Genomic DNA, 26,249 nt, shown 5'->3' with positions numbered 1-26,249 from the left:
TTATAAAAAAATTTTCTTCCCAAATGGCAGTTTCCTAAAAACTAGGAAGTATGCAGTAATGTGTATTCACACATTGTTTTCATACAGGCCATATAAATAAGACAAAAAAAATAGAAAAAAAGATAATAAGCAATAAATAAAATCATATTGGAGAGGAAAGAATGATAATAGGAAGGATTGATTAGGACATACAAGTCTCACACCATTATTGCAATAATAGAAATTTAAAAAAAAATTTTAACAAATAGATTTTGATTGATTTATCAGATTTCAAACAATATTGAAAAGAAATATAATTTTATCTACATTCTTGACATAATGGGTTGTTACACACTAAAGTTAAGCTTGATAACAAAGATTCTTTTAGATTTTTCATAAATTTTTTTCTTGATTGATTGTGGGTTAATAAATCATTATTACAATGGTTATTCCATAATTCTTGGAAATGATACTTAGGAAATCTTTCAATAGATTTAAACTTCGGTTTTTTAACATCAAACATATTAGAGTTTCTAAGATTTCTGGTATGTAATTGATTACGGCGAAGCCATGTACCTTGAAAGGAACTTGGTAGCTTACTGTTTATAAAATCATACATAAATAATAATTTCAAATAATTAGCTGATTCATGTAAAGGAAGGACATTCATTTTTTTAAATAAAGGCATTGTGTGTGAGATGTGTTTCTTACTAAAAACAATTCTTATTGCCTTTTTTTGCAATTTAATTAATGGGTCCATAGTAGATTTTAGACCACAACTCCAGGCAGGTAAACAGTAAAGTAAATGACTATTTATAAGTGAGTGAAAAAGCATTTTTTTGCTATCTAAATTCAGTATATGTTTAGCTCTATTTATAAGAAATAAGGAACTAGAAATCTTTTTACGTAAATGTTCTACATGATATTTAAAATTTAAAGAAGGATCTATAAATACACCTAGGAATTTAATTGCAGGAATATTGCTACTTGAATTGACGTAATTTAAGATTTTTATTTTCTCATGATCAAACTCATTTTCATTGTTAAAGTTTAGCTTAATATTAAGAGCATTCCAATCAATAGTATTTTCATTTTTATTAAATATCATGATTTTAGTTTTATCAGGATTTAAGCTCATTTGATTACTCCTAAACCAATCAGATATCTTTTTAAGTTCATTGTTTAATTTCAGTTTTATCTCTGTAAAGTTTTTACCAGAAATTAAAAAATTACTGTCATCAGCAAATAATAGGGTAAATAAATCATTACAGTTTTTAAGATCATTTATGTAGATTAAAAATAGAATTGGTCCTAAAATAGAGCCCTGTGGGACACCTCTATCTATGTTCAGCTTTGTTGAGTCAGTGTTGTTTACATGTACAAATTGCTGTCTATTACTTAAAATATTTTTAAACCATTCAAGTTCAACGCCATTAATGCCAATTTTTGACAACTTTTTAATTAAAATAGAGTGTGGAATTGTATCAAAACATTTTGCAAGATCACAGAAGACTCCAATTACAGTTTTATTATCATTTTTTGCTTCAGCTATATAATTTAAGAGGTGTATCACGGGGTGTATTGTAGACTTTTTTGATTGAAATCCATACTGATGTTCAAAAATGATATTATTTCTAATCAAATAGCATGACAGTTGTTGATAAATGACTTTTTCTAAAACTTTTGAGAAAATAGCTAATAAACTTATCGGCCTATAGTTTGATGGATCAGCTTTTTCATTAGAATTATTCCATTTTAACTTAAAAACAGGTATAACTTTTGCGATTTTAAATTCAGAAGGTATTTTTCCAGTTAAAATAGTTTGGTTAATGACATGAGAGAGAGGAAGGGCAATAACAGAAATTATTTTCTTCAAAAAAGAATTTGACAGGCCAAAAATGTCCATACTTTGTTTATTTCCCATTTTTTTAACAATATCTATAACTATATTTGGGTTTATTGTATGCATTTTAAAACTGGAATTATAATTAGGTATAAAGCTACACGGATCAATGTTAGAAGGATTTATTTTAGATGATATCTTGCTTGCTACAGAAGTGAAGTGTTCATTCAATTTCTCAGAAATTTCTGCATTATCTAAATATATAGCATCATTAAACTTCAATTCATTGATACATGTTGCTTTATCTTTTGTTTTTCGGATTGCATCTCTAATAATATCCCAAGTTTTCCTCAAGTCAGATTTACATTTTTTTAGCTCATTGCAATAATACAATTTTTTAGCTGTTTTTATTGCACGATTATAGACATTTCTATATCTATTATACATCCTAATATTATCAGCAGTTGGTTCATTAATACTTAACGTGGACAATTCAAATTTTTTATCTCTACATCTCATTAAACCATCAGTCATAAATTTTTCAATTTTATGTATGTTCTTATTAATTCTAATCCTTTGTAAAGGAAAAGAAAGTTCATAAAATTCATTAAAAAGCTCATAAAATTTATTAAAACAATTTTGGGGTTCTAAACTGTTAGTTACATTTTCCCAATTAACATTTCTTAATAGATTGATAAACCCAGTAATTTTTTCTTCATTAATATTTCTTGTAAAAAAACAAGATTCTTTACTTGCTTTATATGAATAAGGTGTTATTGTGAAAATTGGGAAATGATCAGATATATCATTTAATAAAATCCCTGAATGAAAACTATTATCTTTTGCGTTAGTAAAAATTTGGTCAATACATGTTGCTGATGTCCTAGAAATTCTTGTTGGTCTTGTTATCAAAGATAAAAAACCATTTGCAATGCAATTTTCAAGGAAATCATTTGTTTTTTCATGACAGTGATACTTTAAGATGTCAAAATTAGAATCTGTGAAAATGTAAGAGGCACATTTAAAAGACATTAATTTACTTTGTAGGTTAGAAAAATTATCAATAAAAAAATCCATTTGTTGAGATTCAGTAAATCCCATTATAGAAGTATTAGGCCGGTAGACATTACTCAAAACAAATTTTTCTTTGTTATATTCAAGTTGAATTGTGAGTGACTCAAATAAGCCTTCTTCAAATGTTGACAATTCATTCAATATTTTGAATTTTAGATTTTTATGAATATAATAAGCTATCCCGCCGCCCCCTTTATTCTTTCTACATTTATAGATAAAGATATAATCATCTATTTTAGATATATCTTGGTCATAAATAGTCCAGACTTCTTGCAAAGATATTACATCTATTGTAACTTTATTTTCTTTTAAATAATCTATATATTCTTTAAGCTGAATAAATTTACTATTAAGACTCTGAATGTTCCAAGAAAGAAATTTTAATGTTTGAAATTGCTTACATTTTTCAATAAATTGTTTGTTATTAAAATATGAACATGCCAAATCAATTTCATAATACGGATTTTCATAATTATTACCATTTAATGTAGGATCTTTATATCTAGATAAGAAATCATATTCAATATTATTTAAAATCTGACAAATACTACCCACCCTATCGAAAATCATTAGATAAATATAGTGTGAGACAAATACATAAAGGGTATGATGAAGAAACGAAGTTGGGGGAAAATAGGGAGAAGTTTTTAATGAATGAAAAATAAGGAAATTGGGTGTAGATTAACATGTAAACAAAACTCAGCTTACAAGGGTATTATATTAATTTTACATGAAGCAATTTTTAGTTGCGAAGCTACTCTATAATTTAAATATTATAAAATATAATGTAAGAGGATAAAACTTAGAAAAAAAATCAAAGTATTACATATAATAGAATCATAATGTTTAACATTTAACAATATTTCTCAATTATTTGATTAGGTGTGATTTCAAACATTTTCACTTTGAATACTTTATAACTCTTTTTAGTAATAAATTTGACAATTTTGCCATCTAGATGCCAAACTTTTTCAAATTTCTCAGATTGAATCAATTTTTGCATGACAGCATAACGGCGTTTGGTAAGATCAGCAGCAATACGATAACTTTTTGTGCCTTTTTCACAATCAATTTTCCGAACCTTAGCAAAATTTTTGTTGGCAAGAATTAGATTTCGAAGGTTGCGATTTTTGAAGCGCACAAAAATAGGTGGGCACATATAGTTACCACTCTTTGGGATGGGCAATACATGAGCTGTTTCAATGTAATCTGATGGATGTTCAACGCTGAAACCAATAGAATCTTTCTTTTTGTTCAAAACAGGCCCAAGCATCTCATGCACCGCAGCCATGCAAAGCTTAGCATGGTCATATTCAGAGATATTTTTGGCTTGGGCTTCTGGTACGAACAAACCATTTATACGCACACAGTAATTCCTTGATGCCTGCTCTCTAGCATCCACTCCTTCTCTGACAGCCTCAAGTCCTTCCTTTAAAGGAAGTATATCCTTATCATTAATTTGTGCTTTAAATGCAGATAGCTCGCTTTTTAAAGCATCTAAATCTGCCTTTTTAGGCCTGGACTCAAGATCTTCATTAAGCTTCTTTACCTCCTCTTTCAGATCTGTATTAGTATCCTGCAAATCACTCATGGCTTTAGAAAGAGAAGCCAGTTCTTTCTCATTTGCAGTAATACGGGCAGACAGACTCTCAATTACTTCTAATTTAGATAGCCTATCCTTAATATCCCGAATATCTTCTGATAGTGTAGTTTCTACACTTAAATTGTTAAACTTTGACATTTTGTTAATTTGATCCCTTGTATAGGAAATGAATTAGAAATACATGTGTTTATAGGATGAAAACTAAACACTAACATTCCCTGCTGCCAGTGCTTCCAGAATCACACCTAGAGCTCCTAGTGATAACAACACATAAGTGTGTATAAATGTCAACCAAGTGATAAAAATAAATATAAAATTGTTGACCCAGTGATAATTAATAAGCTCTAGTGATTCGAAGCTACAGTCTAAGCCACTATGGTAAGCGATACCACCATAGCTGCGGTTCGGCCACCACCGAAGTTTCTGCCAACCCCAGCCGAACGAGAGGCCCCCTTGTCTCAAGGGCAGGACCTCCACTTCCCCTGCCATGTCAGGGTGAGGTTTCCTACTCCTGACCCTGCCCAGCATGTACAGGTTGATGCCATGATCGATTCTGGCAACCGTGTACCAGGGTCTGCTGTAATTTCTGAACACCTCATGCACGCGATGGGCGTGCAACGCATGTTGATTCCGGACAACACCCAAATCCTGACTGCTAACGAGGAAGGCCAGCCCCTCCAGGTAATAGGAAAATTAAAAGAGTTATATATGGCAGTTTCACACACCCTTATACTCCATCTATACCACGTGACTGTGGTCCGGAACCTCTCACACCCTCTGAACCTAGGAGGGTATTTTCTCAAGGAGTTCGGAACTAGGCTCTGTTTCGACATGCAACCACCTTGCTTGTGGGTGCGTGGGGAGTTTATCCCACTCCGTGGCGTCCCCATTGACCGGGAGACAGCCGAGAGAGAGCTAAGTTACGAGGGGCCTCTGCCAGGCCCCCTGCCAGAGCAGCCGCGTGTGGTTGAGAAAGGCACACACTGGGTGGACACTGCGCTCAACGCACACAAGGGGGCCAACCTGCTAGCCATGGGGTTGCCCCCAGTGCCCAAGGTGCCAAGGGAGAGCCTGCCAACAACGTTCCCTGAGATTGCCAGCCCTCCAGAGCCCATCTTCTCCGCCGACACTTTCATCAACGGCCAGCCGTGTCCACCTGGCCCCCTCTACCTGGGGCCCCCGGCCAGTCAGCCAGCCCAGCCTAAGCCCAGACCCGTCAAGTCGCGGTCTGAGGCACCCGGAGCCACACTCAACTCCCAGGCATCAGCCTCTCCCGGCGCCGAGCCCGTCAAGTCGCGGCCGGACGCCCACGGAGCCAAGGCTGGACCCAGCACCTCGGCCTCTCCCAGTACCGGAGCCAAAGCTGACCCCGCACCAGCCACGTATAGGCTAAGCGCTGTCACTCCAACTGATGGCCAGCCACCCCAGCTCCGCACAGCCAAGCAGGTGGTCCTGCCTGGCCGTGGGGTCATGGCAGTCCCTGTTGAGCTAGTAGGCCATCGCACCAAGGATGCCATCCAACTAGCTGCCCCAGAACAGAGGTTTGGGGAGGATCTTGTCATCCCAGAAGGCCTGTATGCCCACAGGCCTGGCTCCGCCACTGTGTTTCGAGTATTGGTGGTGAATGAAGGGGAGGTGCCCCTCCTGCTGGACACCGGCCTCCCAGTGGCTGGGGAGCTGGTCAAGCCTGACATACTAGAGGTTTCTGATACGCCTCCCCCGCGCCTCCACTCGTTCCAAGAGCCTGCTGAGCCCCCAGAAATGCAGGAGTTGTGGGAGGCCCTGGAAATGGAAGACAACGAGTTCCTGCGCAAGGACCCCTTGCTCAAGAAGGAGGTCTGGACTATGTTATCAGAATACAGAGATGTCTTCTCCAATTCTACCCCCGGCTGCACAGATGTGGTCGAGCTGCAGCTGCGCCTCAAGCCAGGGACCCAGCCGATCCGCCAGAGATTTAGGGATCTGAACCCGCGGCAAGAGGCTGAACTGGAGAAACAGCTGGACACCTGGCTACAGGAGGGAGTTATAGAGCCGTCAGACTCCGCCTGGAGCAGCCCCCTGGTGCCCATCAAGAAGAAGGACGGGAGCACCCGCTGGGCCGTCGACTACAGAGCCCTCAACAAGTGCCTGGAACTGGACAGCTACCCCCTGCCTAGGATCCAGCAGTTGGTAGAACGAGCTGGAGGGCACCGTGTCTACAGTGCCTTAGACGCGGTGGCCGCATACTACACCATCCGTGTGTCCGAGGACAGCCGGCCCTGCACCGCCTTCACCACCCCCAGGGGCTTGTATCAATGGAAAAGGATGCCCTTTGGCCTGGCTACGGCACCGTCTGTCTATTCCAGGTTTATTGCAGGGGTCCTAAACCCACTGGGCACAGCCAACCTCCAGTCATACCTTGACGACGTCCTGACCTTCCACCAGGATACCTGGGCCCACCTGGCCAGGCTCCGGTCTTGGAAGCCCACCGCAGGGGAGGAATCTGCCTCAAGCCAGCCAAGACCAAGCTGTTTCGATCCAAGGTGGATTATCTGGGCCACACCCTCAGCCGTGAGGGGATAGCCATGCAGGAGGACTATATTGACCGTATCCTGGACTGGCCGGCCCCCAGCACCCCCAAGGATTTGCTGGCGCTGCTGGGGTTCTTTGGATACTACCGCCTGTTCATCCCAGAGTATGCAGACCTCACCTACGAGATGAATCGGCAGAAGACGGCCAAGACCCTAACCTGGATGCCTGAGATGGAAGCCCAGTTGCTGCAACTCAAGGACAAGTTCCGCAAGGCCCCCATCCGAGCGCCGCCCAGGTTTGATTTGCCAGCGGTGTTCCAGCTCACCACAGACTTCAGCAGCCACGCCATCTCTGCCATACTGAGTCAATGCCAGGATGGCAAGGAGAGGCTGATTGCCGCCGTGGGGCGCAAGACAACCGACCCTGAGACGCGCTACCCGTCCTGGAAGGGAGAGATGGCCGCCATTATGTATGGGATCCGAAAATTCCACGGCATCTTGTCCTACCGCAGCTTCCAGATCAACACTGATTCCTCAGCCTTGCTACAAATGAAATCACTGAACACATCCACAGGGATGGTGGCCTGCTGGCAGGAGGAGCTAGCGGCCTTAGATTTTACTGTCTGCCACCGGCCTGGCACCCAGAATACCAACGCCGACGCCCTCAGCCGCCGGGAAGACGCCAACATGCCAACGGCTAGCGCCGAAGAATTAGCAGAGCAGGCTGAGTATATCCACAACCTTTGCCAGCTAGGGGAGTCCGCAGCTAGCCGGCCCCCTGCCGCCCGACTGGATCCAGCTAGAGTATTGGAGGCCCAGACACAGGACCCATCCTGCTCCGTGTCCGCCAATGGGTGGCTGATGGCAAAGCCCCAACTAAGGCTGAGCTGCGTGGCAAGGAACGAGACGAGCAGCAGTACGCCAGCCGCTTCCCAGCCTTGGGGCTTGACGAGCATGGCTGCCTCACCACCACTGACCAGACCCTGACATGGGAGAGGACAAGATACCTGCTGCCTTCGGCCCTCCAGCAGGACGCGTTCTTTCTAGCCCATGGGACCCCCATGGCTGGGCACTTTGGGATGGACGCGACTATCGCCCGCGTTGCCATGCACTTCTGGTGGCCCAACCTGGCCTGTGACATCCGTCTGATGGTTCAGACTTGCCCTGAGTGTGTCCAGAAGGTTACCAAGGAGAGACTGAAGCAAGGGATACACGTGCCCTCCCGCCAGGGGTATCCACAGCAAGTCCTATTTATCGACCTGGTGGGGCCACTGCCAGAGACCCCAGCTGGGAACCGCTATATCCTCACCTGCCAAGATGGGTTCAGCCGGTTTGTCAGCCTCTACGCCATCCCCAACAAGCGCACCCTCACGGTGGCTGAGACCCTGCTGCACCGCCACCTGGCCACGTTCGGATGCCCCCTGAAGATCCATTCCGACAATGGAATGGAGTTTACCGGCCAGGTATTCCAGGAACTGGCCTCCAGGCTTGAGATTGGCCTGACACATCCACCACCCTACAACCCGCAGTCCAACCGAGTGGAGAGGTTTCATAGGACGCTCAACACAGGCATGCGCCTGTTCCTAGACAGAGACGATAACAACTGGGAGCCCCACCTGCCTGCCATTGCCTTCGCCTACAACACCAAGGCCTGCAGATCCACTGGCGTGACCCCGTTCCTGGCCTTCTTTGGGAGAGAGGCCAAACTTCCAGTGGACATGGTACTACGGCTGCCAGAGACCGAATATGCTTCAGTTCCAGCCAACGTCCAAGCTCTCTTGCAGCGCTACTATGCAGTGTATGATGCCATCCAGCAGAAGGAGGAGGGAGCCATCCGGAGGAGCGCGGCAGCTTACGAAGGCACGGCCAAGTATGAGGTTGGAGACTTGGTCTGGTACCTGGCCCCCCGCCTGGTGCCAGGGAAGGCAGCCAAGATTACCAAGAGATGGACTGGCCCCTGGAAAGTAGTGAGGCAAGCTACAGAAGTACATTATGTCATCAAACCTGCCTCTCCAGTAGCCAGGATCTCAGAAGTTACCGCGCATGTAGGCCGACTGCGCAAATACACTGGAGATGTGACTGCCCACCAGATCCCAGCAGACATCCAAGTTGATATGGACGGCGACGAGGATGCCACCGAGCTGCCAGTTGGAGCGGCGGCGCCCGCAGCTAGCGACCCAGGACAGCTCCCAGTGCACCAGCCAGCAGCAGCCGCCCCACAGCCTAGCGGCCAGGATCGTGACCCAGTAGAGGAGAACCTGCAGGAGCAGCCCAACGAACCACCGCCGCCGCCGCCCGCTCCAGAGCCACCCAGAGATGCCATCTGGAATCCTGACGCGGACATGGAGAACCTGCCAGCCAGCAGCGAGCCTGTAGGAGAAGAACCAGCCACTGCGATGGAAGAGGCCGCCCCAGAAGACGAAGCTGAAGCCATGTGCCCCCTGTTGATGACAGCCATCCCCATCCGGGTAGGAGCTAGGAGGCCAAGCAACCTGAATCAAGCAGGCGCCCCCATGGAGTTCTATGCGCCCTCTGCCATCGTCATTCCCCCCTTAGGAACCACCAGAGTCAGCCTAGGCCTCCGTGTCCAGTTACCAGCTGAGGCAGAGCTAATCCTGCAGACGAGGCAAAATTTCCAGCGGCGGGGCTTGGCCGTCGCCAACCCACGTCTAGAAGCCAACCAGGAGCTGACAATGCTGATATCCAACCACAGTCAGACCGAACAACGAGTGTCCCGGGGAGCCTGTGTAGCCCGAGCTGTCCTCCATCGAGCTGTGCCTCAAGAAGAGCCTGTCCTGCGCAGGCACAGGTTGTCGTATCCCCAGGTTCAAGGCCTGGTGGCTCGAGAGCCACGCAACCCTTGAAGGGGAGGTTGTGGTAATACGACAACCAGACGGACAGGCAGTTTACAGAGTTGCTTCGCTGGGACTTATGATAACAAACCCCCTGCACTAATCTTATTATATCACCATCTATCTCATGACCGCTGTTGACCCCGCAACCCAGCGGTCAAACTGGCCTGCCTAAATGTGGGGAGGGGACTCAAACATGCAGCAATCACGCGCTATTCACGCGATTATACAACCGGGAGGCGCTGCCTCCCCTTTTACCACCGCTGCCCCCACAGCCTGTCTACCGCCGGGAGCTAAGCCCTAGCGTCCCACACCCCCTTCAAACCTAACCATTGTTATAATCTGTTGTATATATATAGTAAACATTCTCTGTAAATATTATTCAGTTTAAATATATAATTTCTGTATGATTGAATCCTGCTTGTTTGTTTTGGTAGAATAACTAAAGGCTAGGGCTCGTTGAATCCGAACTCGTTACCCTGTGGGCCGAGAACGCTCGGCTTACCAGACTATCCTTGTTTTAAAAATATAATTATTTAAGTAATAATCATTGGTTTAAAAAAGAGAACATAACACTATTTTAATGTCAAAAACGTGCTAATCCCTCTTCCAGGCTATAAATTGCAACTTTTATACAAGCAAATAAATCAATTTGTGGAGCTTTGACTTGTGCAAAGCCTTTAATTTACTCTTAACTTAGAAAAGGTTACTGTATTCATAATTGTTAAAACTCAAAAGAACACATTTTTTGCATATTGCATGTAGCCACAGTTTTGAGATTTTTCGGTATGTATGGTAGTTGGAGCAAGGAGTATGTCTAAAACAGGAATAACTAATTACCATGCATAGTTAGGACTTCTAAACAAAGGTTGTGCATTTAATAAGTTGGTTGCCCCTAGAAACTTCATCAGCAAGATTTAGTTGAGAGATACACCAATAAAAGACCTTATGGTGTATCCCGCACTCTGGAGGATTCTGACAAGCTTATAGTGCCTAATAATTAATGACGTCATACAATACAAATGACCAATGATAGGCCAGTATGCATTGTAATTGACCAATGGTAAAATGTATACTGGCCTATCATTGGTAATTTGTAGTGTTTTGACGTCCTTTTTTATTAGGCACTATTAGCTGCTTCTGATCTTGATGTTCTCTCTATCCCTCTGTCCAGGACATTATCCTTATCTATCTTGTTTCTTGTCAATGGGACTATCCCTCTGTCTCTGACTATTATCCTAATCTATCTTGTTTCTTGTCAATGGGTCTATCCCTCTGTCTCTGACTATTATCCTAATCTATCTTGTTTCTTGTCAATGGGACTATCCCTCTGTCCCTGACTATTATCCTAATCTATCTTGTTTCTTGTCAATGGGTCTATCCCTCTGTCCTTGACTATTATCCTAATCTATCTTGTTTCTTGTCAATGGGACTATCCCTCTGTCCCTGACTATTATCCTAATCTATCTTGTTTCTTGTCAATGGGTCTATCCCTCTGTCCTTGACTATTATCCTAATCTATCTTGTTTCTTGTCAATGGGTCTATCCCTCTGTCTCTGACTATTATCCTTATCTATCTTGTTTCTTGTCAATGGGACTATCCCTCTGTCTCTGACTATTATCCTAATCTATCTTGTTTCTTGTCAATGGGACTATCCCTCTGTCCCTGACTATTATCCTAATCTATCTTGTTTCTTGTCAATGGGTCTATCCCTCTGTCCTTGACTATTATCCTAATCTATCTTGTTTCTTGTCAATGGGTCTACTTCATGAAGATGTCATAGTTACGGTTCATTAACCAAGCATTTCCTATCTCTATCTTTTTAAATATATTTTCTACTAGCGGCTGCTCCTCTAGCATTTAGAGATTGTGAATTGAAATAGGGATGGATTGTGCCAAAAAAACCTAAGGTCTCGACAAGAAGTAAAGACAAGAAAGATTAAAATAGTAAAAAATAACCTTACTACTTTATACTTCAGTTTTGTCTTTTTAACTTATCTATCTAAATTTAATTCATAAGTGAGAATCATTCATGACATATACGCTTCATCAATTGACGATAATATTGTATTCATTAAACTTTTACTTTAAGTTATTTCTAAGTGTATCATTATATATTCATAACTAAAAAATCATGCTTAATATGAAAAGAATTAAATTTCAATATAATTTTTAAGAATTAAATGATAAAACTTTAACTTTCTGGTACAATTATAAATTTGTTATGCTTTCCAAATTCAAAATGTTACTTTATTGTAACTGGATTTATCATCTATTCTTACAGACCGTCGCTAATGAAAGAATATCAGTGCTTTTAAATAGATAAAATAAGAATGGTAATAATTGACTAACAGAATACATAGATATACTGTGGTTAGTGATAAGGATTAATTACCTTAGATTAGGTTTGTATATAACCATCCTATATTCATATTCATGTATATAAATATATTTTTATCTATCTATCTATCTAATTATCTATCTATCTATCTATCTATCTATCTATCTATCTATATATCTATCTATCTATCTATCTATCTATCTATCTATCTATCTATCTATCTATCTATCTATCTATCTATCTATCTATCTATCTATCTATCTATCTATCTATCTATCTATCTATCTATCTATCTATCTATCTATCTATCTATCTATCTATCTATCTATCTATCTATCTATCTATCTATCTATCTATCTATCTATTTATCTATCTATCTATCTATCTATCTATCTATCTATCTATCTATCTATATATCTATCTATCTATCTATCTATCTAGTAGCTACCTGATACCACATTCATGGCTGTCATAATCCCCAATAAGTTGAACATTCTCCATATTACAGCTGGTCTCAACTACTCCCTCCTAAGTGCAAAAAGTAAAGGTTTCAAACAAGAATTTATTTCCAAAACATAAAGCTAGAGTAAAAGCATTTACGTTTGTCTTAAAATAAAGAGCCCCGAAAGAAATTAAAAAAATGAGATAGACAGACGCACATATATCTTATTTTTAAAAAAACCGACATCTAACCATATTAATGTATTTAAAGCCTACCTCAGGAGAAAGCCATTCCCATTCACAATATCTCTTCATATGAACCCATCTAAAATCAAATTCTTGATAAAAACAATGATAATTAATGCAAAAATATAAAAGAACGTGTTTTAATTATATTTGGTTAGGAGAGAATCAGGTTATTACTGACTGTCCTAAAACCATAATTTTCACCATTAAAACTTTTACCGTCTAATAGACGTTCATTTAGGCATACAGACAAAGATGATTACAGAGTATCAACGCTCAATAAAATATTACCTACACCATTCCCAATGAGAATCTGTTCTACACATCAACTCAACCTACGAAAACATTTTTTTATTAATATTAGTAAAGGGTGCTTTCACTCCAACATATTTATTGACCACCTTAAAAACCCCTCCCTTAATTTTTTTATTACTTCTAGCTCCTTTGGCCGAAATGTAGCTCTATCAATATTAGTCGCGTCTTTTTATAGACAGCTTTCCGTGGATGGTAAAATCAAAATCATATGATCACTTCCAGTTTTGTTGGCCCCCAAAGGAACCGAAAGTTCAGGGTAATAGGTTTCCAAGCCATACTAGAAATTTTCATCCTCAAAATTTTTATTTTGTTTCATCATCCCTCAATTTGCCACTTCTTGGGCGACCTTGCATTGATTCTTTTTTTTTATTAAACTGAGATTAGAACGTACAAACCTTTAATCTAGATTATTGAGTATCCCAGCTAAGATAAATTGTCACCTGTTTTCCTTCTAGGCTAAGGTTGGACGGAGTTTGGTAAACTAAGGTAAACAATTCATTAAACTTTACTCCAAGTATTCGAGAAGATACCTTTGTGTCAGGGATCTAAAGGGATAAGACAATGGCCGATAAATTGATGTACATCCCCAATGATAACCAATTAAATTATTTCTTCTGTAAATAACAATTAGTGGTTGAAACGTTTAGACACTCAACTTAATGAACCAATAAATTAAAATTAATTAAAAGTACCCAAAATTTTTAAGCCAACGATTAAGAAAACGTCAGTATATAACTTAGGGGACTAGTGTCATAAACAGCCCAATGTCCCCTCCCTGCCTTTGTGTGCTTATGCACTCGTTTATGCAGTTTGGTTGCAGGTTATTTGGTTTAGATGTCTGGTTGTACAAATAAACCGGTCACTCTATCTGCTTTTGCTTAACAGTTTTAATCTCAACTTAGATTGAGTTAAAATAATTATTATATCCATTTGTATCTAGCCTTACATAAAAGTTACAGGATGTCTGTCTGTCTCTCTTTGTATACCGAAGGATAACCTCTCATGTGCAGGTATATGACTACTTTGAGGGAGGGGACCACCAACCCCTCAAGAGAAAATGCCTTTGGAAAAAATGACCTCTGAGCCCAAATTTTTTTAAAAAAACTAAAATCAAAATGGGGTTGAACTCAAGTAAACTAGTAACTCAGAAAGTGATAAAGAAATACAAACTTGCTATCGAAATAAACATATGGACAGTCTTATTTTGTATCCTTAGTAGATTAAAACCGAAACCATTTTCCTATAATCTTAATTGCATAGTATACTGCTAATTGAAACACAACTTTGCAATTTTCGAGATTTACTTACTATTATTATCTAACATTTGTGGTACTATTCTGTTACAATAATGAAAAATTTCAAATGTAATAGAACAATAAGACAAAAATAAGATTATAATTAGTTGAGACATGGTTTAAAGATTGAGGCATTCAATTTAACATTTAGATTGGCGGGTATTGTAATTGAATCACTAGGTAAATTAAATTAACGTAGTGGATCTCTGGTCAAAAATAATTTAATAGTACATATTAGTTTAAAACACATGTTTTTAAGGTTGTTTTTAAAAAATGATATTTTTTGGCTCATCATCACAATTGATATTACCATGTCATTATTTAAGTCTTGATTTTATATGTATTTTTAAAATTACTACTTGAATAACATAATTAAAAAGCTTAATTATGAATAAAAAGAAGTTAAAATTGCGGGTTTTCTCTTCTTGGAATAATAAAACTTGGTTTTTAAGAAGAACATAGATAGATACAAAAAGCAATAAAAGTTTGCTTTAGTGGTGAAACTATTCTTGTTATCTTGTCAGTAATGACCCCATTATTGTAAATAGTAGCCATTTTAGTCAGATAGATAGCCGGATATATAATAAGATAGATAGATACAGCAACAGCTAGAATAAACAGATATTTAATGTTTAATAGTTATTTATCAAATCGTATTATAGACAACTTTCCACGGATAGTAAAAGGAAATTAATTTGAGTTTGCCCTAATAAAACTGGTATCAATTTTATTATTTCAATTTTAGTATTTGTTGAAAATTAGAAAGTTGTTTAAACATGATTTTTCAGCCTGACTGAAAACCGGTTCTGATCCAGCGGATATTAAGTGGTTTCGAAGCCATGCTGGAAAAGATATTTTGTGAAGGTAAGAAAAGTAGTTGTATGTTTATTACGGTCATTTGCAAAAAAATATTGCTTTTTCATCCCTCTCCTTTATGCACTACCATGTATTGCTTGTATTACAAGTGTGCAACTACTCTATGACTGGTATAAGTCTGTCCATAAGTTCGTCCGTCCTTAATTCGAGGTAAAAGAATAAATCTAAAAATATAGATGTATAACCTAGACAACTAACTGGATCCAGTGTTTGGGGACCTTTTTCGTCGGCTAGCAAAATGCTACCTGTTATTTTTTACCGATTGGCTGTGTTAATATTTCTGATGCTATTCGCTGATTTGATTGGCACAGGGTCCACGGGTTGGATACGAGAAAACTTTGTATAACCCCTTCCCTCTCTATTCTTTTACTTTAATATTTAAATTGTTAACTTGTTTACTGACATGTTTTTGCATAAGTTTGTAAGCTGGCGCAACTTTTGGATTTAATTATCCTTGCTTAGAAAGGTTTTATCTCTGCACTCTTTCTGAGAAGTTCTGATTGTGGAAAGGATTGTTTAACAGCATTTTTACCCAGGGATATAAAGGGATAAGACAATAGCCGATGAATTGATGTACATCCCCAATAATAATACACAAAATCACCACTTCTACAGATTAACATTAATGGTTGTAACATTTGGATACTGAACTATTAAAACAAACCAATCCAAATTCATTAAATCCCCAAAGTTGTTAATCTAACGAATATGAAAACATTATCACAAAACTTTGGGGACTAGTATAGTGTAACAACCCGATGTCCTTTTCTTCCCTGGGTATAACTAGCGAAGCTTCTCTTAAATCTAATTACACCAATAGTCATACTTATTTCACATTACATTTGATAAGTAAAACTTTTACAGAAAACACTGGAATAAAAGGCTTTTTCATGGATTACCAAAAACTGCCCAGCCTTTTTTTTCATTTTTAGTGAAGAAATATGTCAAGCCCTTGCTTGGAGGCTTTGATTATAATGAGTCCCATCACTACGGGATACTATCCCTGCGGGGCTATTCCAATCTTTACTTAGCCTAACCTAATCTTTCCTAATGGTTTATAATCTATGCTACTTTTGGGAATAGTCCTATTCGTAACATCGACCCATAAGGTGCGATTCGTCGTATTTTTAAAATGGCTTTTTATAGGTTAATTTAGGTTATGTTAGGTTATATTGGGTTAGGTGATTGCCACACAGGGTTAGGTAATTGGCCCCACAGGGGCCAGAAGTAGGAGAAAAGCTACTGTAAAAAATACGAATTGCCCCATAATATGCGATGTTACGAAAGGGACTATACCCAAACTTTTTTCTTAAATTATACGATTGAAATAAGGCATTTCAAGGTAAAAGACAATGGACGATATTTTGATAAATTAGTGTACATTCTTAACTATGAACGTCATACCTTATCATATTAAAATAATTGGTTAAAAAGCAAACAAATGTTTCTTTACAACTTTGGGTACCTGTGCTATAATTTAAAGTCTAATGTCTCCTTCCTTCCTGGTTGGAAATTTTTTTTTTAATATTCTAAATGAATTGTTCCTATAGTAAAATTAGCAGTATGGAAATGTTGAAATCCATGTGCTAACACCAAGTAAACTGATAAACCTAAAATGAATACAGAATATATAGCAAATAAATAACAAGAAAATAAAAATCATGTTTTTTGTGTAGAAGAGACTCAAAAATGTCAGCCATGTGACGTCCTAAAAATGACGGAGATGAGAGGTGAAGTAGGAAAGAAAACCCCTAAAAAAGAGATGGATAATCCCTCATTTTTATGACGTCACATGGCTGACATTTTTGAGTCACTTTGTCCCAATACTTTACTCTAAATATATATATACGGTACAAAAAGCAAATAAAAACTTCGATGGACGGACAAAAGTGATTTAAAGAACAGATGGTTCAGTACAAATGGTCCATAGATAAAAAATATATACAAAAAAATCATGAAACATTTCATGACTTATAATCTATATTAAGTACCAATGATAGGTCAGTAGAAATTGTAATTGACCAATGGTAAAATTTATATTCATTTTTATGTAATAGCTTTACAGCAATAAATATTTACTTAAAATGGACATACAGTAATATCCTAATGGACATACAGTAATATCCTAATATGATATGTATATTTTCTAGCGGCTTCGCACCCAGCATCTCGGCATCTGCCTAGCATCTGCCTCAAAGGAGTAATGTAAGTGGGAAAATAGCCTAAAACCAAACTTACAAGTTATCAAAATCACTACAGTAAAAAAATATTACTTTATATAATGCGACTAGCGGCTTCGCCCCTAGCCTCTAGGGGCTTTGCCCCAAGAGGTTTAATCAAACCAATTTTTCGTATTTTAGATTTAAAAGAAAAATTAAAAAAAAATTTGGGGGGGGGATTTTTTTGCGGGCGGGCCCGGGGGGGGGGTAGTCAACCCCACTATTTTAATTTTAGTTTTAAAAAGAAAATTGTTTTTTTTTTGGGGGGGGGGGGGTTGAGCCCTTCCCGGTCCTATGAGAAGCTACCCTGTAAAGGAGAACCCGATCGGTTCAGCGGTTAGCGAGATCCTTCGCTACAGACAGACAGACAAACAAACAGACATCGTTCTACTTTGTATTATAGATAACTTAAATTAGAAAGGAAAATTGGATAATTTGGATATAGAGATGAAGAGATAACAAAAAAGTTGATACTGAAATAGATGGATATAAACCAGGTAAACTAAACTGTTAACCCTGAAAAAATGCAGAAGAAAATACATTTAGAAAAGTAGAATACAGTTGCCATATTGTTTTCAAAAAATGGTTAATCTAAATATTTACCTTAAAAAAACAATTAAAGGTTTAAAAATGAAATATACGGATTGTGCTGTATTGAAATATCTCTGATGTAAAATCACACAAATCTTTATATCGACACTCTGTCGATCTATGTTAACTACCTTTATTAATAATCCACATATACATTACTAGCGGCTTCGCCCTTAGCCTCTAGGGGCTTTGCCCCAAAAGGTAATTAAAAAAATAAAAATTTAAAAATTCAAAATTAAGTAGTACTGGTGCTGCTAGTAGTTTTATGTGAACTAACTTCCCCATAAAAAATGGAGGAGTTGTTGTTTTTGGGGGGGTTGGGGTGTCCCACCCCCAAGAAAATAGCTTAAAACCACCACAGGACCAATAGGTATATACCCTGAAGGATAGAATCCGATCGTTTCAGTAGTTACCGAGATCTTAAGGGACGGACAGACAGACATCAAGCTACTTTGTATTATAGATAGTTGATATGAGATTACTATAAAATGACCAAGTACTTATGGATCTTAATGTATGCGCAATTTAAAATTTAAAATAAAAAAAATAAAATCAATACTGTCGGCATCTGACATAGCAGCATTAGAAATTTCAATTCTTAGCGACTTTATGTATGACGCAGTGTTAAGCCGGCCGAGATTATGATCTATCACCTCCCCGACGACGAGCGGGTGCGCTACGTGTTAAGCTGCCAAGGTTGCGAGTTTTAAGAAAGGTACTAAGCTAAAGCAGAAAGAGTTTATACACTTTGAAGAGTATCAGGGTTTACATTTTATTGATATTTTTTTCCTGCCAATTGATAGATTTGAAAGGAAATATCTATCAAGATTCGGCAACTTAGAATTAAAGTTTGGTGCATAGTTTGTTGTAAGAGTTTCTGTATATGAATAGAAGAATTCAATAATGCATCATATCAAAGGAAAAAGATGGAGGAAGGGCCTATAACCGGTATTCAGATAATATAACAAATAACTTGATTGAAAGTAGCAGTTATCCGTCGACATGCACTTTGATTGCAAGACCATTATCTCTAAGTTCTTAATGTGCGTTGTAATAAGTTGCTACTTTTTATGAACTAATATTTTTTTTATGCCACTCGCCGACCAATGCATTTAAAAGGTGGCCTGGGTTCAAACCTTGATCCTCTTCAAAGAGCACGCTAATTATAAAGGTTTTATTAGCTCTCCTCAGATACCCCGGGTAGTTGAGCCTGGCGTTAAAGTGTCATGGACTGTAGCAAGGCAAGTATGAGGTACATAGGTTTTATTCTATATTTATGAAGTTTTTATTCTTTATAATTTATTTGTTACATTCTCAAAGAACCTTCTTGATATGATATGTAGCAGCAACCATGCAAGTTTAGCAACATGGGATTAATAACAGAACAAAGATGACAATATCCTTAGCAAGTTAAGCAACATTGGATTAATAACAGAACAAGGATGACAATATCCTTAGCAAGTTTAGCAACATGGGATTAATAATATAACAAGGATGACAGCATGCAACCCTGCAAGTTTAGCAACATGGGATTAATAACAGAACAAGGATGACAATAACCATAGCAAGTTTAGCAACATGGGATTGAAAAAAGAACAAGGATGACAATATCCTTAGCAAGTTTAGCAACATGGAATTAATGAAAGAACAAGGATGAAAGTATCATAAGCGATCATAGCAACATCTGAATGAAAAGCTAAAAAGGATGGCATTATTATAAGCAAGCTTAAAGAGCAATTTGATTGCAGACGAAAAAGGTCCCCACCACTTGTGCCAGGAAGTTGTCTGGATTATACATCTATACTTATACATTTATTGTTATACATGTAATCTTTTTTTACAAACAAGAGAACAAGGACAATTATAATCAAGTATATGAAACAATAGTTTTACCTGTAAAGGAGGTTAAAATAAGGAAGGTAGAAATAGATTCACATAATTGTTGCCGGGAGTAGAACCTTGCATTCGCTCTGCTGGAGATACATTGTTTCACTCAGATTATTTCAATTCTATTCTTTTGGACCTATCTTACTTTTGTTTTTTACAAGCCTATATTATAATAGAGCCTCTAGGTGCACTTGATGAGAAAGGGGGCGGATCAACTCACTATATATTGTTTTTATATTCTAATGTCTAAGAAAGTCAGTTAAAATGCTATAAAGAGAAACAAAATAGAACAAAATCATGGTTATATGAAATAAAAAAAGCTGGTACTTGCTTACATGTGGGGACTGTCCCCATGAAAACACTTCTGATATATTCTCCTTAAGACTACCTGTTCAGGGATACATCAATTACTAAAATCAGTCAATAAATAAGGAAATTATGCTCCAAAACATGAATATCCCTGTTATAAGGTTTCCCCTCTGGTATACTGGATTTACTTGATTTACCTCACTCAACTTTCTGGCGTGTTGTACAGTGAAAAAACTACCCCCCCTTATTTTTGATTTTCTTCAAAATTAAGGGGGGGGGGTTAAGTCTTTGCCTTGCCTTGCTTTTTTCCTCCTTGCCGTTTTCCAGACATTAAAAAACTACCCCCCCCCCTTATTTTTGATTTTTGTCAAAACTAAGCGGGGGGGGGGGGGGGGGTCGGTGCTCCGGTCTTCACATGTAAGCAAGCACCAAAAAGCTTTAACGATTTTGTTTAAATAAACATAAAAAATATTGCTAGTTTATCAAAGAATATCCAAAAATTAAAAGGTCATTAGTTGAGTTGCGTCGCTATTAAAGTTTGTTTACCATATATATCAAACAACCTTTTCAGAATTACGAAATCATTGAATAATACTTGTTTTTAGCAACTTTGGCTTAATATGTTGCACAAAATGTCACTTTTAGTTTTCCAATTGTTGTACAACAAAAAGTGCTCAGATTGGTTCATTACTTAAAAATAGAGCTTAAAGGTCCTGATCCTCCATTTTTTTATTTCAAATTTTATAATTAAGCTTTTCTAACATAAAAATGCCAGCTGAAAACAAATGTTGTTAAAGAAAAGTTTTAAGGAAGCGATATTTTACTTTGAATTTCTGATAGTCGGAAATTTTTTTTCCTAATTTGCAGGGGTTAGGGGCTTGGGCGCAGTAAGTAGGTGTAATCCAGTGTGGGTGTGAAACTAATGGAAACGTTTTAAAATATCGATTGAGCTCTATTGACACTAAATTAGTAAACTAATTAATTATTGTATGCCGTTTTATGGTGAGTCCTAGTTAAATAAGAAAATATTTTATAATAGATGAACATAGAACTTAACTTCTATGAACATGTTTCTTATAGCTCTGGTAGTTTTTCATTATAAATGTTAATTTAATTCGGAATGGATAGCATTTTTCGTTAACGTAAGCATGTTAGAATTGTCGTATCGATTACACACTTGGAATGGTGATTCCTGTTTTAGTGAGGTACGATTTAGAGAGCGTAGCATCTCTAATATCGTCACCAGAATATCCGTACGTCCATTTTAAACACATTAATTTTCAAATTTTTAACAAATTTGTATTTGATATTATTATCTGATTATTCTGATTTTTGGAATACTGATTTATAGGACAACAAAGTACAAAGCTTCTCTATAATCAAGTGTTAATGTTCGTTTGTCATATCATTTCAAAGCTTCGCTTTTATTGATGTTGTAATCCTTGTTTCTTTAGAAATGTTAATATTGTACGTCCTTGTTTATGTATTGATCTGCTCAAGGGTCAGAGATTGCAACATAAATCTGCATAAATGCTGCACATGTATCTATCTCACTTTTACTTTCTTTTTTTCCTTTCACTTTTCATTCTATCTTTCCATCTCTCTTTTTTTCTCTCTCTCATCTTTCTCCCTATTCTTAGAGCTACCTATAAATCTACCTAAATATCTATCTATTTACCTGTCTATCTATCTATCTATCTTTCGGTTTTCCTATCTAATTATTAGTCTATCCATCTATCTATCTATCTATCTATCTATCTATCTATCTTACAACCTCTCTCTCTCTCTCTTTCTCTCTCACGTTCATTTTCTCTTTTTTCTCTCTCTCCTATCTTTTTTATTTATTTATTTGTGAAACAATTCCTAACAAACTGTGCAACTCTGTAAACAATGCAAAAAAATAATATAAAAATAATAATATAAAACTATGAATTTTTTTTTTATAAAATTACTTTTTACAAACATGCTCTCTCTCATTCTTTGGTTTAAAAACTTACATTGAAACTTGATTGTTTAGTTTAATCTAGCTGTGTTCAAAATCTTCAACAAATAGTGTTTATGTAAAGAAGGAGTAATTCTGCACAGGAGGTGTACATTTAGTCCATATCCTATCCATTTGTATTATCAAACATTTTACAAAAGTCAAACTGATGTTAAATATGAACAATCTTAATTTAAACTTAGATTTATATTTATATCATTTTTATTTGTACATTCCTGGCGTTGTGTTCATCCTTTTGTAGTTGCCTGTTTATTTACCATTAACATAATTTATTAATTATTCAAACAAAATAAGATGATATACTTTATTTAATGATATTCAGGACAGGGTTATGGCATCTGAAAATAAATCTATTTGGCCTTTTATCAGCCATCATAAAACATATTAGTGGAATTATTCGTTCATCATTTTGTCATTAAAACAAGGTGATACCATCCATAAATTAAAGTCTTAATCTTATTCTACTTGATATATTTATTATCTTCAGTTACCCAATCCTTTTTCCCTGAATCTTATTCTACTTGATATATTTAGTATCTTCAGTTACCCAATCCTTTTTCCCTGAATCTTATTCTACTTGATATAATGAGTTTTTACATGTAAGTGAACATTAATTAAGTTGTTCCTTCATGTAAAAGTAAACTTCATACAATCCACACAACAAGATTATAAAATATTTGATACAATTATAATAATATAACATATAAGCTTTCATATATTAATTCAAGTTGGGTCTGTCATTACCAAATAGACAGGTTAGAATAGTTCAACAAATCTCAAACATTGCACTATAGGCGTCCAAGGGGGGGGGGGGTAATGGGGCGATTACCCCCCCCCCCCCAAACGAATTTGGGGGTGCCGTAGGCACCCCCAAATTTTTTTTCATTTTACCCCCCCCATTAAAAATTTACCCCTACCCTGGGGGTGCCGAAGGCAGCCCCAACCATTTAGGAGGGGGTATTTACCCCCCCCCCCAAACAATTTTGGGGGGTAAATACTCCCCCCAAAATAGAAAATCTCTAACACAAAAAATTTTTGCGCGCTTCGCGCGCATTTTTAATACTAAATATTTGATAAAATTTAACTTACCCCCCCAAAAATTTTACCCCGGGGGTAAATTTTGGGGGGGGTAAACAAATTTTATCCCTGCCAACAGATTTCAGGGGGGGTAATTACCCCCCCAAGCAAATTTTACCCCCGGGGTAAAAATTTTGGGGGGGAAAAAAAAAATTTGCGGCGAGCTTCGCGCGCCATTTTACCCCCCCCCAAAACCGAATTACCCCCCCCTTAAAAAAATTTTACCCCCCCCAAAATAAAAAGCTTGGTCGCCCATGCTGCACGTTTCTTAAATCAAATATTTTCACTCGATAATTGTTAACGTTCGTTTGTCTGACCGTCGAATTTATTTAGATTTGCAAGTTTACTTTATGATTGATCAGACACTACAATTTTCAAATCAAAGTTTATCATTGATTAAGGAGATTTTTGTCATATTTTGAAAACATAAGCTTTTCTCCATTTAAAGTCAGTCCTTTTGTATAGCCATTATCTCTCATAGCTAATTGTTTATTTGGACTTGTTAAAATTGTCCTATTATTTTAAAATTGGCATACTTATTCTAGTAACATTTAGAAATAATTTAGAAAGCGTAGCAAATCTTTAATAAAAACCAGAAAGTCTATTTTAAACATGTTGATTTTTTAAAAACAATTTTATATCATCCTTACACCTAAATTTTTAAAAGTATGTTTTTTTTTAAAAGTAAGTCATCTTGTTTTTTGATAAATTATACATGTTTCAAAAAACTAAAAAAAATTATGTTATTTCCTTAATGTTTGTGTTACACTTTTACTCAGGTTTCTCACTGAACTCCTGAAATAAAATAAAATAGTTCTCCATAGATCACGTGGCATATGTAAATGCGCAAAAAATAGGTTTTTCAATCCATGCATTCTTTGTTGCAATGATGAGCTGGCTCTATTAATGTCCTTGCAACTAAATTGTTTTAAGTTATTGAATAAAAAAATTTGTTTTTCTTTTTTGGTCCATTTGAAATAGTTTGATATCTATCTGTTTGTTTTATAAATCATATTTTAACCAAAATTATACTACAAATTGTTTTTTTTCCCTTTATTGATTTCTATTTGCTTTTAAGGGAAGTAGTTTAATAGTCTCTACATGTTAGATATATTTTGACCCATTCTTAGAAAATTAACAATCAAAAAGAAAAGAATATTGTAATAATATATGTATAATATTTACAGTGTAAATTGAGTGCATAATGAAACAAACATTACTCTGTGCACTTTTGGGTTTAGTTAGTTTTCCAAATTATAATAGGAAATTAATTTGGCTTGTTTAAACAAAAAGTTTATAATCCTAATGAAAAAAGCATACTAATTTTTATTAAAATTATAACTATTTTACTATTGAACTTCAACATGTAAATGCTTAAAAAGCAGTAGCAATTTTAGGAAGTTTTAGGTAATATTTAAAATTTTGTCTCAAAAACAAACTAACACAAACAAAAATAATAAAAAGCGGTTCTTTCAGGCTAGGGACTAATCCACAAGGATTTAAGAAGGCTCATGTTACTTTGTGTATACAGAAAAAAATGGGCATACAAAATGTGATTTAGTATTTTTTAGGTATCTTTTGTAAGGCTAGGCTTCTGTAGCAGATATGGGATAGATGGAACAAAGAATTATTTTCAGAAAAGTGGCATATTTGTGCTTTTTCGAAAGTTAAAAATATATAACTATATCTTCCACACAATTGATAGGAAAGCAAAAAAACTGGTTAAAAAAATAAGAGGAGCGGGGGGGGTATTTGAATTTGAAAATGACTTAAAACCTACCTTCGAGTTGGGGAATCTAATACACTAGACTTTTCTGAATCAGAATTATCTACATTGTTATTTACACTCATTATCCTAACTTTATTTTATTTCACAAAAAAATATATCATCTAGAATTCAATACTAAACTGACGGAATAACACATATTATTTTCTGAAATTTGTTTTAAAGGTTTTTTTTCTTTTGATTTTATAATCCACGAAAAAAGTGCCTACGTTTCATAACAAAGTGGTGTTGATTCAAAACTACAGACTATTTTATTCTTTATAGATAGACAGATTCCCGTGGATATTAAAATGAAAATTTATCAGATTAAAACTAGTTTTGTTGGCCCCGAGATGCCCAAGACACGGGCTAAAGAACTGGTTTTAATCTTATTATTGTTCATTTTTATATTCGTAGAAAACTGGATATGATACGATGCTAGATAAATATTTTTCTTATAGATGAGAACCGGTTCAAATCCACCAGATATTAATCGGTTTCGAATAAATACGAAAAAAGGTTGTAATTTGCAGAACCACTTTTTTGTTTATCCTGAGCAGGTTTTAGGCTTCTGTTGTGGCATTTTGAAAGTCAAAAATTTTGTATCAATTCCTTTCACTCAATTGATACGAAAGCACCGGGAAATATTAACCAACTCAGTGGCAATTTTAAAAAATTGAAGCAGATAAAGGGTAATTGGAAAATGTCTTTAAAAATTTTGACTGAACACTTTTTAAAACAAATTTGTCCATCATGTTGTAAAATTTGGTTTTACGGCAAAGTTTTACTAGTCACTAGACAACAAATTTTAGATCAGATTTTTAGAAGCTTGGATTTTAAATAAAAAATGAAGTATCTTAGTATATAAAGTTGGAAACTTTTTTGTATGTTACGAATGATCTCGCTAACCACTGAACCGATATGGTTATCCTTTACAGTGAAGCTTCTTATAGATCCTGGAGTGGTTTTAGGATATTTCTATAGATAAGTCTATGTATGGTTCTGGGCTATTTTTCTCCACTT

General features: G+C 36.9%; 1 protein-coding gene across 1 annotated transcript in view; it reads right to left on the bottom strand.

Moving 5' to 3' along the window:
• The window catches only part of LOC145328512 (uncharacterized), a 35,798-nt gene extending 10,408 nt beyond the window's left edge, over positions 1–25,390 (bottom strand). The window contains exons 1-10 of the mRNA XM_080172222.1: positions 25,242–25,390; positions 24,214–24,256; positions 22,603–22,631; positions 22,248–22,266; positions 20,080–20,158; positions 16,924–16,986; positions 13,646–13,689; positions 13,182–13,225; positions 12,921–12,969; positions 12,652–12,731 (exon numbers count right to left, since the gene is read on the bottom strand). Of these exons, the coding sequence (XP_080028348.1) occupies positions 12,652–12,731; positions 12,921–12,969; positions 13,182–13,225; positions 13,646–13,689; positions 16,924–16,986; positions 20,080–20,158; positions 22,248–22,266; positions 22,603–22,631; positions 24,214–24,256; positions 25,242–25,312 (521 nt within the window). The 5' untranslated portion in view covers positions 25,313–25,390. The remainder of the gene's footprint in view (positions 1–12,651; positions 12,732–12,920; positions 12,970–13,181; positions 13,226–13,645; positions 13,690–16,923; positions 16,987–20,079; positions 20,159–22,247; positions 22,267–22,602; positions 22,632–24,213; positions 24,257–25,241) is intronic.
• Between the last annotated feature and the right edge of the window lie 859 nt (positions 25,391–26,249).

The sequence above is a fragment of the Acartia tonsa genome, chromosome 9 (assembly GCF_053477335.1).
Source record: "Acartia tonsa isolate MP-2025a chromosome 9, ASM5347733v1, whole genome shotgun sequence".
In the NCBI taxonomy this organism is placed as follows: Eukaryota; Metazoa; Arthropoda; class Copepoda; order Calanoida; family Acartiidae; genus Acartia; species Acartia tonsa.
The sequence above is the reverse complement of the archived record's forward strand: the minus strand, read 5'-3'. Positions and strand labels throughout refer to the sequence as shown.